Source organism: Papio anubis, chromosome 1, assembly GCF_008728515.1.
Source record: "Papio anubis isolate 15944 chromosome 1, Panubis1.0, whole genome shotgun sequence".
Taxonomy (NCBI): domain Eukaryota; kingdom Metazoa; phylum Chordata; class Mammalia; order Primates; family Cercopithecidae; genus Papio; species Papio anubis.
Genome location: NC_044976.1, coordinates 44,714,745 through 44,725,792, shown reverse-complemented (window position 1 = coordinate 44,725,792; position 11,048 = coordinate 44,714,745). Strand labels below are relative to the sequence as shown.

Sequence of the window (11,048 nt, the reverse complement as noted above, 5' to 3'; positions counted from 1 at the left end):
GGGATAATAATAACGCCCATAGCCGGGGTGGTGGTTCACTGCCTGTAATCCCAGCACTTTGGGAGGCCAAGGCGGTCGGATCACTTGAAGTCAGAAGTTCGAGACCAGCCTGGCCAACATGGTGAAACCCCGTCTCTACCAAAAATATAAAAACTAGCTGGTGTGGTGGCGCACGCCCATAGTCCCAGCTACTCAGGAGGCTGAGGCAGGAGAATCGCTTGAACCCAGCAGGCGGAGGTTGCAGTGAGCCGAAATGGTGCCACTGCACTCCAGCCTGGGCGACAGAGCGAGGCTCCGTCTCAATTTAAAAAAGAAAGAAAGAAAGAATGGTAATGGCGCCTACCTCATGGGGTTGTTGTGGAATTAAACATCATCAGTAAGGTGCTTAGAACAGTGGCAGAACCTGGATTTTAATCTCCCTTGGCCTCCAATGGCTGTGCATGCCCCAGGACCAGGTAACGGCCTTGTCCAGGAGGGGTATGGGGAGGCTGGTGTGTGTGCTGTGTCCAAGGGTTGCAGCCCCTCTGACCCTGGCGTGCCCTGTGATCTGGTCCAAGGTGCTAGGGCTCTGACTGGAGTCGGGTTTGCCATCGGCGGTGCTGGGGAGCGGGCTGCTCTCGTGCAGGCAGCAACACCAGCCAGCCGGGTTGAGAAGCTGCCTAGCACTGTCTGAGCATTCGCCTTAGTCGCTGGCTGCTGACACCCGACGACGCTGCCGCCGCCGCCCTAAGCACCGCCCGTCGCCCTCTCACCCCGCGGCGGCGGCGGCGGCGGCGGCGGCGGAAGCGGGGGGGCGGGCCAGGCCGGGGCGGGGCCGCAAGCGGCATGGAGGAGGCGGAGGCCGCGGCGAGCCGGGCCGAACAGTGAGGGCCCGAGCGGGGCCCGAGCGGGGCCCGGGGCCCCTAAGCCGTGAGTGCCTCCGCGTGGGGCTCCGGAACGGGTAGCGCTGCCGATGCAGGTCTCCTGAGCCCTCGGGCGGCTCCGGGCCCTGGGAGGAGAGAAGCTGGGGTAGATAGGATGGGACGAGGGTTGAAGACTGGTGCAGGAGAGGTCGCTCTTTGCCCACCACATGCTTGGGAAGGCCTAGAGCTTGGTCCTTGTAGGGGCTAATGAACTTTGAGCCGATTATTTGGCCTACACCCCTGGATAGCCTTGATTCAGAGAGTTACTCCAGTCTCAGGGAATTTCCAGGTGATCCAACCCCACTGAAGGGTTTCCTGCCAGCCCAGAGAAGTTGAGCCACTTTCCCCATGTCACACAGTATGGGTGCTTGCAGGGAAGAGTTGCTGGGAGGTCCTCCCTCATCTCCCCAGAAGGCATCAGACTTTGGGAGGAGCATCTTACCCCATGTGGCCCTCTGGTCCCGTCAGATTCCTGAAGCCATGGGCTGGCCAGGACATTGGTGACCCGCCAATCCGGCATGGACGACTGGAAGCCCAGCCCCCTCATCAAGCCCTTTGGGGCTCGGAAGAAGCGGAGCTGGTACCTTACCTGGAAGTATAAACTGACAAACCAGCGGGCCCTGCGGAGATTCTGTCAGGTATAGAGATGTCCCAAACCGTCGCCAACCAAGGGCTTCCTCCCAGCCTCCTCCCCACCTAAATCAGGCACTGGGACCCACATTGGCCAGCCCCAGTTGGAAAGGGGCAGCAGGTTCCTAGAGGGGAGACCTCTATGTGTCATGTCCGTATACGTAATGGTTTGAACCCAAAGTTCTGGAATCGGAACCCAAGCACAACTTCTAAGCTTCTGACGTAAGCCTGAAGTCTGATCAGGATGGCTTTGCCCAGAGGCACACCCCTGCGAGGCAGTTAGGGCCAGGACCCAGGTCTGATCCCCAGCTTGGGTCCCTGGGCCTGGCTCCATCTCTAGAAACCAACAATGGAGGGGACCAAGGAAATCAAGGTCTCAAATAGAAGAATACAGGAGCACTGGGTAGGGAGGGCCCTAATGGAGGGGGAAGTGTCAGGGGAGGTTCCCTGGGGAAGGTGGCTGTGAAACTAGGCCCTGGTCAGGGGAGTAGAGCTAGGCAGACAGAGGAAGAGACAGGACCCAGGTTCTCGGGATGTCTTCACTGCAGCCAGGGCCCTCCTTTCAGAAAGACCCTCTAGGATCCGAAGGAGGGGCTCCTCTTAATCATCCCTACCCCTCCCCTCAGACAGGGGCCGTGGTTTTCCTGCTGGTGACTGTCATTGTCAATATCAAGTTGATCCTGGACACTCGGCGAGCCATCAGCGAAGCCAATGAAGACCCAGAGCCAGAGCAAGACTATGGTAGGGCCAGGCTAAGGATGGGATACGGGGCCGTGGGTCTCACAGCTGGAGTGGCAGGCAGACCCTAAGGGGTGAGACTCTGCTGGAGAGACTATCTCCATGACCTGTTGTACCCCACAGATGAGGTCCTAGGCCGCCTGGAGCCCCCACGGCGCAGAGGCAGCGGTCCCCGGCGGGTCCTGGACGTAGAGGTGTATTCAAGTCGCAGCAAAGTATATGTGGCAGTGGATGGCACCACGGTCAGTGGGCCAGGGTCTGGTGTACAGTCACTCCATTCTGCTCAGGGCATGGTCCTCTAGCGGCAGGGTGTACTGCCTAAGTGGGAACTGCAACTCTGCCAATTTCTAGCTGTGTGACTTTGGAGTCCTCAATTCCTTATCTATAGACTGGGACTAATGATTTCTACTTGTCAGGATTCAATGAACAGTTTGTGAAGTTTCTTGTATGTAGTGGGATCTCAAAAGTAATCATTCATAATAGTAGGCAGTCAATTCATTGATTTATTTTATAACCATCCCCTGGTCCCTTCTTTGGCCTCAGCCTTGTGCTGGGCACTGGGGACCTGAAAGTAATCAGACCTGGCCCTACCTTGAGGGGTTCAGTGTGGTGGAGGATTGTGATATCTCCAGGATGAAGCATAGACAGCAAAGGCTCTAAGAGCCATGAAAGTCATGGAGGGGAGGGTTGTAGAAAGACGTGATTTCTTCGGATGGGAGTGCTATAGAGGCTTTCTGGAAGAGGTGGCCTTCAAGCTGAGTTGGAAAAGAACTGTGTGAACAGAAGCATAGGCAGGAGGTGATGTTTCAAGCAACTGGTGTTTTAAGTACCCCTAAGACAGAGATACCTTGAATGCCAGAGTGAAAAGTTGGACTTTGTCTTTGCCACTGTGTAGGTGCTTGAGGATGAGGCCCGGGAGCAAGGCCGGGGCATCCATGTCATTGTCCTCAACCAGGCCACGGTGAGGTTCTAGGGGTGGGTGACCCAGAGGACTGGAGCTGGGCTCTTCTTGCTGATGACACCAACTCACCAGAAGTGTATCCCCTGCCAGGGCCACGTGATGGCAAAACGTGTGTTTGACACGTACTCACCTCATGAGGATGAGGCCATGGTGCTGTTTCTCAACATGGTAGCACCCGGCCGAGTGCTCATCTGCACTGTCAAGGTCAGTTATTCTGTCCTGGCCCTGACCCCTACTCCCTAGCTCCAACCCTGCTCCTAGCCCCGGCTTCTCTGCCCCTCATATAACGTAGTGGGAAGATTCTCTGAAGGAAAGTCACTCAGGTTCCAATCTTAGCCTTAACATTTTTATTAATTCAGCAAATAGTTATTGAGCAACAACTGTATGCTAGGTACTGCTGTGGGTGCTGAAGATACAATGGGAAACAAGACAGAGTCCCCAGCCTCGTCGAGCTTACATTCCAACAGTGGGAGGTCAACAAAAAATAGCCAAGTAAATGTGGATAATGCTAGTAAATGATAACTTATATAAAGAAGAAAATAAAGCAGGGGATACAGAATGATGTGGGGGAGGGGACATTTTAGAAAGGGAAGGCCCCTGCAAGGAGATGATATGTGAGCAGAAAACTGGGGAATTGAGGAGTGAGCCAGGTGAGTATCGGGAGGAAGAGCATTCCCGGTGGAAAGAATGGCAAGTGCAAAGCCCTAGAGTGGGAAGGTACACGGCATATTGGAGGAACAAAACGGATGCCAGTGGAGGTGGAGCAGGATAAGGGAGGAGAGTAGGAGAGTGGTGGGAAAAGAAGGCAGAGAGTGGCAGGAGAGAGAGGTGCAGATTGTGTGGGTTTGTGGAAAGGACTTATTAGCTGGATGACCTTAGATGACTCAGAATCTCTCTAAGCCTTCAGTTATTATTTTTTATCTGTGAAAGAGAGAAACCATAGAAGGTTATTGCGATAATGTAATGAGCTGATTTAAGTAAAAGGTTGCTACATAGTTGGTGCTTTGTGAGGCCTGGTCTCCTGGAACCATGCCAGTCAGGCTAACTACCTTCTCTGGTCCTCCAGGACGAGGGCTCCTTCCACCTCAAGGACACAGCCAAGGCTCTGCTGAGGAGCCTGGGCAGCCAGGCTGGCCCTGCCCTGGGCTGGAGGGACACATGGGCCTTCGTGGGACGAAAAGGAGGTGCCGGCACCAGAGGCCATCCACTCTGTAGTATCAAGGGCCTGGGAGGAGCAGAACCCCAGGAGATGTGGGGTGGGGAACAAATAGGAGCCAGTGGCAGTGGGTTGGATCAAAGTAGGCAGGGAGATGGGAAAAAGCCCCCAAAGTGGTGTCTGGGCCCCCATGGCCCTCATTCCTGCCTCCTGCCAGGTCCTGTCCTCGGGGAGAAACATTCTAAGTCACCTGCCCTCTCCTCCTGGGGGGACCCAGTCCTGCTGAAGACAGATGTGCCGTTGAGCTCAGCAGAAGGTGGAGTTAGTAGAGCATGGATGGGGCAGGGCCTGGGCTGGGGGAGGGCATTTAGATCCTCTCTGTGGAGCTTTATTCCTTTGATTGTTTGCCTGGGGCTCTTCAAACCCTGCTGGCCCCATGCCTCCATGACAACCGCATCCTTCCCTCAGAGGCAGAGTGCCACTGGGCAGACACAGAGCTGAACCGTCGCCGCCGGCGCTTCTGCAGCAAAGTTGAGGGCTATGGAAGTGTATGCAGCTGCAAGGACCCCACACCCATCGAGTTCAGCCCTGACCCGGTGAGTGGAGCCTTAGACAGTGAGGTTTGGGCTCCTTCCCAGCTCAGCAAGGGGGCCCCAGGAATGATCTAGGTTGGGCTTTCCCTGCCCAAGCCTGGGAGAGAACCAGGGGCAGGATTTACAATGCACTCTGAAAGACAGGGCTAGGGTGAAGGGGCAGGCCATGTGAGCAAAGCTCAGCGTTGGAGTTGGGCTGAGTGTGTGGAGAGCCCAGAACAGGGAAGATCCTCTATCCCTTCCCTGTCTACTCCAGTCTGCACCTACCCTCACCTGAGAACTCTTCCCTAGGTGGGGATCCCAGTTTGAAGGGGGAATAAGGCAAGAGCTAAACGCTGTTTCTCCCACAGCTCCCAGACAACAAGGTCCTCAATGTGCCTGTGGCTGTCATTGCAGGGAACCGACCCAATTACCTGTACAGGTGAGCCTGGGAATGGGCTATCCCCAGCACTGAACAGGAGGGTGCTTAGCAAGTGGGAGGGCACTCAGGTCATCTACCTCCAGGAGGAACTCTTGAGGTGGGCACAAAGGCAATAGATTCTAGACCCATTCACCTCTGTGGGTAAGCATGGGGAATCTGGGCCCAGCTGTAAACACAGGGAAGCCTGAGTTGGGGGGTGACGAAGAGACCCTAACCTATACCTGGGCTCCCCAGGATGCTGCGCTCTCTGCTTTCAGCCCAGGGGGTGTCTCCTCAGATGATAACAGTTTTCATCGATGGCTACTATGAGGTGAGCAGGGCTTAGGGGGTGCCTTGGGTGGAGCACAACATGAAGCAGCAGTGATTGCCAGAGATGGGCAAGGGGGACCGCCCAGGCAAGGGCTGTGAAATGTGAAGGCCTTAGATTGCAGAGGTGGGCAGGGGGAAAGTGACCTCACATGGTGAGCAGTGGCCGTGCCCCCAGGAACCCATGGATGTGGTGGCACTGTTTGGTCTGAGGGGCATCCAACATACTCCCATCAGCATCAAGAATGCCCGCGTGTCTCAGGTACTGTGTAGGCAAGGGGGGATGGGGCAGATACCTGGCTCTGCCTTCTACCCTAAAGCTCATGTGCCCTATTCCCACCCCACTCCCAGCACTACAAGGCCAGCCTCACTGCCACTTTCAACCTGTTTCCAGTGAGTACTAAGGATACAACTCTTGGGCCTGGGAGGGGGAAACATGGGCATAAGGTCTGGGCCTGTTAATATGGCAAACTCTTCGCCTCACTGGGCCTCATCCTTCACGTCTGGAAAATGGGGGTAATGCTGCCTGCAAGAATATGGTTGGGGGCAAAGGAGATCACAGGATGGAGAGACCCCCTTGGGACCATGATGTCCCATTCCCCTTCCAGGAGGCCAAGTTTGCTGTGGTTCTGGAAGAGGACCTGGACATTGCTGTGGATTTTTTCAGGTGAGGGGAGTCTCTAGGTTTCAGGTGAGGTCCCTCGGTCTGCAGGGTAAGTCAGTGAGGTGTCCTAGAGAGCTTTCTGGAGGACATGAGCTCACGAGTGGGGGCAAAGCCTGGGCAAAGGTAGGATGGCAGGTGATGGGGCTGCTGTTGAAGGTAGAGTGGATGAATGGAGACAGTGGGGATTTGGGGGAAGGAGGTACTCCAGGAAGGAGGTGCTCCTGAGACCCAGCTCCAGCTCTTCCAGCATCTCTGTGTGACTAGGTTTATCCTTGCCCCTCCCTGAACTCTTTGACCCCGCCTCTCTCAGTTTCCTGAGCCAATCCATCCACCTGCTGGAGGAGGATGACAGCCTGTACTGCATCTCTGCTTGGAATGACCAGGTAGGCTGGAATGGCCAGGGTTTAGCAGGCGAGTTTATGAGGCCTCAGCTAATACCTCCCACTATGGCCCCCTGTCCCCAGGGGTATGAACACACGGCTGAGGACCCAGCACTGCTGTACCGTGTGGAGACCATGCCTGGTCTGGGCTGGGTGCTCAGGAGGTCCTTGTACAAGGAGGAGCTTGAGCCCAAGTGGCCCACACCGGAAAAGGTAACTGTCAGGGTAGGATGAGGGGGCTGGAGTCCCCTACCAAGTGGAAACATCTTAACCTTCATCGTGGTCCATGTCTGCCAGCTCTGGGATTGGGACATGTGGATGCGGATGCCTGAACAACGCCGGGGTCGAGAGTGCATCATCCCTGACGTTTCCCGATCCTACCACTTTGGCATCGTCGGCCTCAACATGAACGGCTACTTTCATGTGAGTGGGAGGCAGGGAGCAGGGCACAGTGTGGCATGACAGTCAAGAACAAGAACATGGACTCTGAAGCAATCTTAGCTCTGCTACTTGCTAGCCATGTAACCTCGGGGAAAGAGCTATCCTATTTTTACCTCAGTTTCTTTATCTGAAAAATGAGGATAAAGGGCTGGGCGCGGTGGCTCACGCCTGTAATCCCAGCACTTTGGGAGGCCGAGGCAGGCGGATCACGAGATCAGGAGATCGAGACCATCCTGGCTAACGGTGAAACCCCGTCTCTACTAAAAATACAAAAAATTAGCCGGGCGTGGTGATGGGCACCTGTAGTCCCAGCTACTTGGGAGGCTGAGGCAGGAGAATGGTGTGAACCCGGGAGGCGGAGCTTGCAGTGAGGTGAGATCATACCACTGCACTCCAGCCTAGGCAACAGAGCGAGACTCTGTCTCAAAAAAAAAAAAAAAAAAAAAGGATAAAATACTACTACCTCACTGGGTTACGATATTTTGAGGTTTAAATGAGTCAATATATGTAAAATGCTTTGAATTATAAACATGTATAAGGGTCAGCTGGTATTATTTTTATTTTTACTATTCTTAGCACTAGACTATGGGTGTCTGGGGAGAGTATTTCTGCCTCTAAGTACTGGTCCACCCCTGCAATCTCTGCCCTTTCCTGTTCTGGCAAATGCTGGAGCCCATGCTTTAGCCTGAGGAGAACAGGGAAGTCCCTAGGTACCCCCACCCCACCTGGCTGCGTTCAGAGGACCATTCCCCAGTTACAGCAAGGGAGGCCTTGAGCCAGCCCAGCCCAAAGGAATAGATAGCGTCCAACTTGGAACCTCCTAGAAGCCAGAGGCCCCTCAGAGGCTAATACAAGAGCCCCATTCCTCTCCCGGACAGGGGCAGGCACTTCCCTCAGGTCACTCTCAGTACCAGAGTCAAAGTAGTTTTCTCCTTCCCAGCGCAGCCCGTCCCTTTGCCCAGCACCTCCTGCAGGGCCTGTTTCTGACATCTGTGGCTCTAGAACAGCAGGCCCAGGGAGAACTACAAGAGACAGGGACTACTAGTTCATGGGTCTGTAGTACAGTAATGTCAGCTGCCGTGACAGCATGAGCTCTCCAGCAATGGTGGAGGCCAAATTAAAGCTAGTAAGAGCTTGCTGCGGATGCTGCAAAGAGGATGGAGAAGACGGGGGAAATTAGAGGGCTCTTTACAGGTCTAGGACTTCATTTGTGTGTCTAACAGATGTGTGGCTGGTCAGCAAGTGGGTGTGGGCCAGACAATGTCAGGTGCTGATTTTTACTCTCATACCCACTCCAGGAGGCCTACTTCAAGAAGCACAAGTTCAACACGGTTCCAGGTGTCCAGCTCAGGAATGTGGACAGGTTGGGGCTGGCAGCAGGGCAAGGGGTGGATATCTAGGAGATTTGGAGGCCAATCCCTGAAAGTCCCTTCCAATCCCGGGCCTGTGTGTTTACTCCAGCCCTGCTGCTACAGATTCCCATGTGACCCCTTGCCCTGCTCAGTGCTACCCATGGGACCTGAGGGCCTGCCCACTCCCCTGACCCATTTCTCCCTCCTCTTCAGTCTGAAAAAAGAAGCTTATGAAGTGGAAGTTCACAGGCTGCTCAGGTATGGCCTAAGACAATTGGGGTATAGCAGGGAGCAAAGAGTCAAATACTGGGGATCTTGGCCCCATAATTTACAGGGTTCTGTACAAAATGAAAATCAGGGACCTTATCTCAAACATTATTAAGAACTTCAGGGTGGCAACAGCAGAGCATTCAACCAAGTACAGGGTCCTGTGAGACACACCCATGAAGTGGGCCCTATCTTGGCCATATTCTCCCTCCCTCCACTGCAGTGAGGCTGAGGTTCTGGACCACAGCAAGAACCCTTGTGAAGACTCTTTCCTGCCAGACACAGAGGGCCACACCTACGTGGCCTTTATTCGAATGGAGAAAGATGATGACTTCACCACCTGGACCCAGCTGGCCAAGGTGCTCCAATACCATGCCCACCCTGGAGAACCCCTGCCCCTCACACATGTACTGCCCCAAGATCCAGGGAGCCTTTGCTCTGGAATCTTCAACCTCAGAACCTCCTCTTTATACTCCTAGAACCCCTCTTCCAACCTCCTTGTCCAAATTCATATTCCAAAAGATGCTATCTCTTGCAAATTGAGGTGGTTTCTGAGGAGGGCCGGGGGCTAAGCCAAAGCGTCTTCAGTGACCCCTCCCCACAGCTCTCTGACCCGTGTCTCTGTCCCCATCCCACCCTCACCAGTGCCTCCATATCTGGGACCTGGATGTGCGTGGCAACCACCGGGGCCTATGGAGATTGTTTCGGAAGAAGAACCACTTCCTGGTGGTGGGGGTCCCGGCTTCCCCCTACTCGTGAGTGACCCTTTTCTGCCCTGGGAAACGGGAGGCCTAGTGAGATCCAGGGACATAGCTAATGGCTTCTTCCCTATACATCCTTGTATTATTTTCCCAGAGTGAAGAAGCCACCCTCAGTCACCCCAATTTTCCTGGAGCCACCCCCAAAAGAGGAGGGAGCCCCAGGAGCTGCAGAACAGACATGAGACCTCCTCCAGGACCCTGCGGGGCTGGGTACTGTGTACCCCCAGGCGGGCTAGCCCTTCCCTCCATCCTGTAGGATTTTGTAGATGCTGGTAGGGGCTGGGGCTACCTTGTTTTTAACATGAGACTTAATTACTAACTCCGAGGGGAGGGTTCCCCTGCTCCAACACCCTGTTCCTGAGTTAAAGGTCTATTTATTTACTTCCTTGTTGGAGAAGGGCAGGAGAGTACCTGGGAATCATTGCGATCCCTAGCAGCTCATCCTGCCCTTTGAATACCCTCACTTTCCAGGCCTGGCTCAGAATCTAACCTATTTATTGACTGTCCTGAGGGCCTTGAAAACAGGCCGAACCTGGAGGGCCTGGATTTCTTTTTGGGCTGGAAGGCTGCCCTGAGGGTGGGGCTGGCTCTTACTCAGGAAACTGCTGTGCCCAACCCATGGACAGGCCCAACTGGGGCCCACATGCTGACACAGACTCACTCAGACACCCTTAGACACTGGACCAGGCCTCCTCTCAGCATCCTCTTTGTCCAGCTTTCCAAAGCTGGATAAGTTGATCATTGATTAAAAAAGGAGAAGCCCTCTGGGGATGTGTCTTGTGATTGTGATTTTGTGGGTCGGGGGGTGCTGGAGGGAAGTGGTGGAGAGAACACTTGTGTTGGATGGTGAGTTTTCCTTACTGTCCTCCACAGAGTTTATCTTCCATTTGGGGCCATTTGGCCACCAGGGGATGCCAAACTCTAAGGTTTTTCCCCAACTCTACCCTAGGACAGCCTGACTTTAGCCCCGTCCTACTTGAGGCTTGGAGCAGCCACCCCACCTCTTCCCCACCGTTTAACCACCAGCCTGGTTCCTGCTTATCTTGCCTGGGCTGGGCACCTGCCCCAGAGATGGAGCAGGAGAGAACAAAAAGGGATACTTGGGAGTTGGAAGAGGAAATGGGAGAGCAGGTGTGCATAGTGGGGGTGGGAAGGAAGAGGATGGGACAGGACTGGGCAGGCATCATTGAAGAGACGGGCTAGGGTGCAGATGGAGATGTAGGAGCAAGGGTGTCTATGACCCTTAGAGCACTTTGCCATTCAGAATTCTCTGTCCGGGCATTTTTGTGAAGAAATGGGTCATGGTCTTCATCACATTCTCACATAGCCAGTAACCCAAAGAGGTTAGGAAGATCGAAGTTAGTCATAGAGGCGCCAGAAAATGGATGGGATTGTCCAGAGGCAGTGAATGAGAAAGCCCACAGCAGGGAAAAGGACATTTAAGGGGTCTGTGAAGGGCCTAATGTCAGGAGGGCG

At 54.5% G+C, this 11,048-nt stretch overlaps 1 protein-coding gene across 7 annotated transcripts; it reads left to right on the top strand.

Moving 5' to 3' along the window:
* The first annotated feature begins 779 nt into the window (after positions 1-779).
* Positions 780-10,341, top strand: POMGNT1 (protein O-linked mannose N-acetylglucosaminyltransferase 1 (beta 1,2-)). 7 transcript variants are annotated; one of them, XM_009207683.4, is made up of 23 exons: positions 780-909; positions 1,371-1,540; positions 2,159-2,273; positions 2,394-2,512; positions 3,166-3,231; positions 3,322-3,435; positions 4,298-4,415; positions 4,605-4,703; positions 4,856-4,983; positions 5,331-5,401; positions 5,636-5,711; positions 5,886-5,969; positions 6,059-6,100; positions 6,316-6,374; positions 6,682-6,754; positions 6,836-6,964; positions 7,049-7,174; positions 8,491-8,555; positions 8,758-8,802; positions 9,035-9,170; positions 9,457-9,540; positions 9,667-9,782; positions 10,044-10,341. In XM_009207683.4, the coding sequence occupies exons 2-23, from the start codon at positions 1,421-1,423 to the stop codon at positions 10,303-10,305; spliced, it is 2,247 nt and encodes a 748-aa protein (XP_009205947.2). In that variant the 5' UTR covers positions 780-909; positions 1,371-1,420; the 3' UTR covers positions 10,306-10,341. The 7 variants fall into 7 exon arrangements, with proteins under 7 accessions (XP_009205947.2, XP_009205935.2, XP_009205930.2 ...); XM_009207671.4 differs by having other exon boundaries at positions 9,457-9,566; XM_009207666.4 differs by having other exon boundaries at positions 9,457-9,566; positions 9,667-10,341.
* The last annotated feature ends 707 nt before the right edge of the window (positions 10,342-11,048 follow it).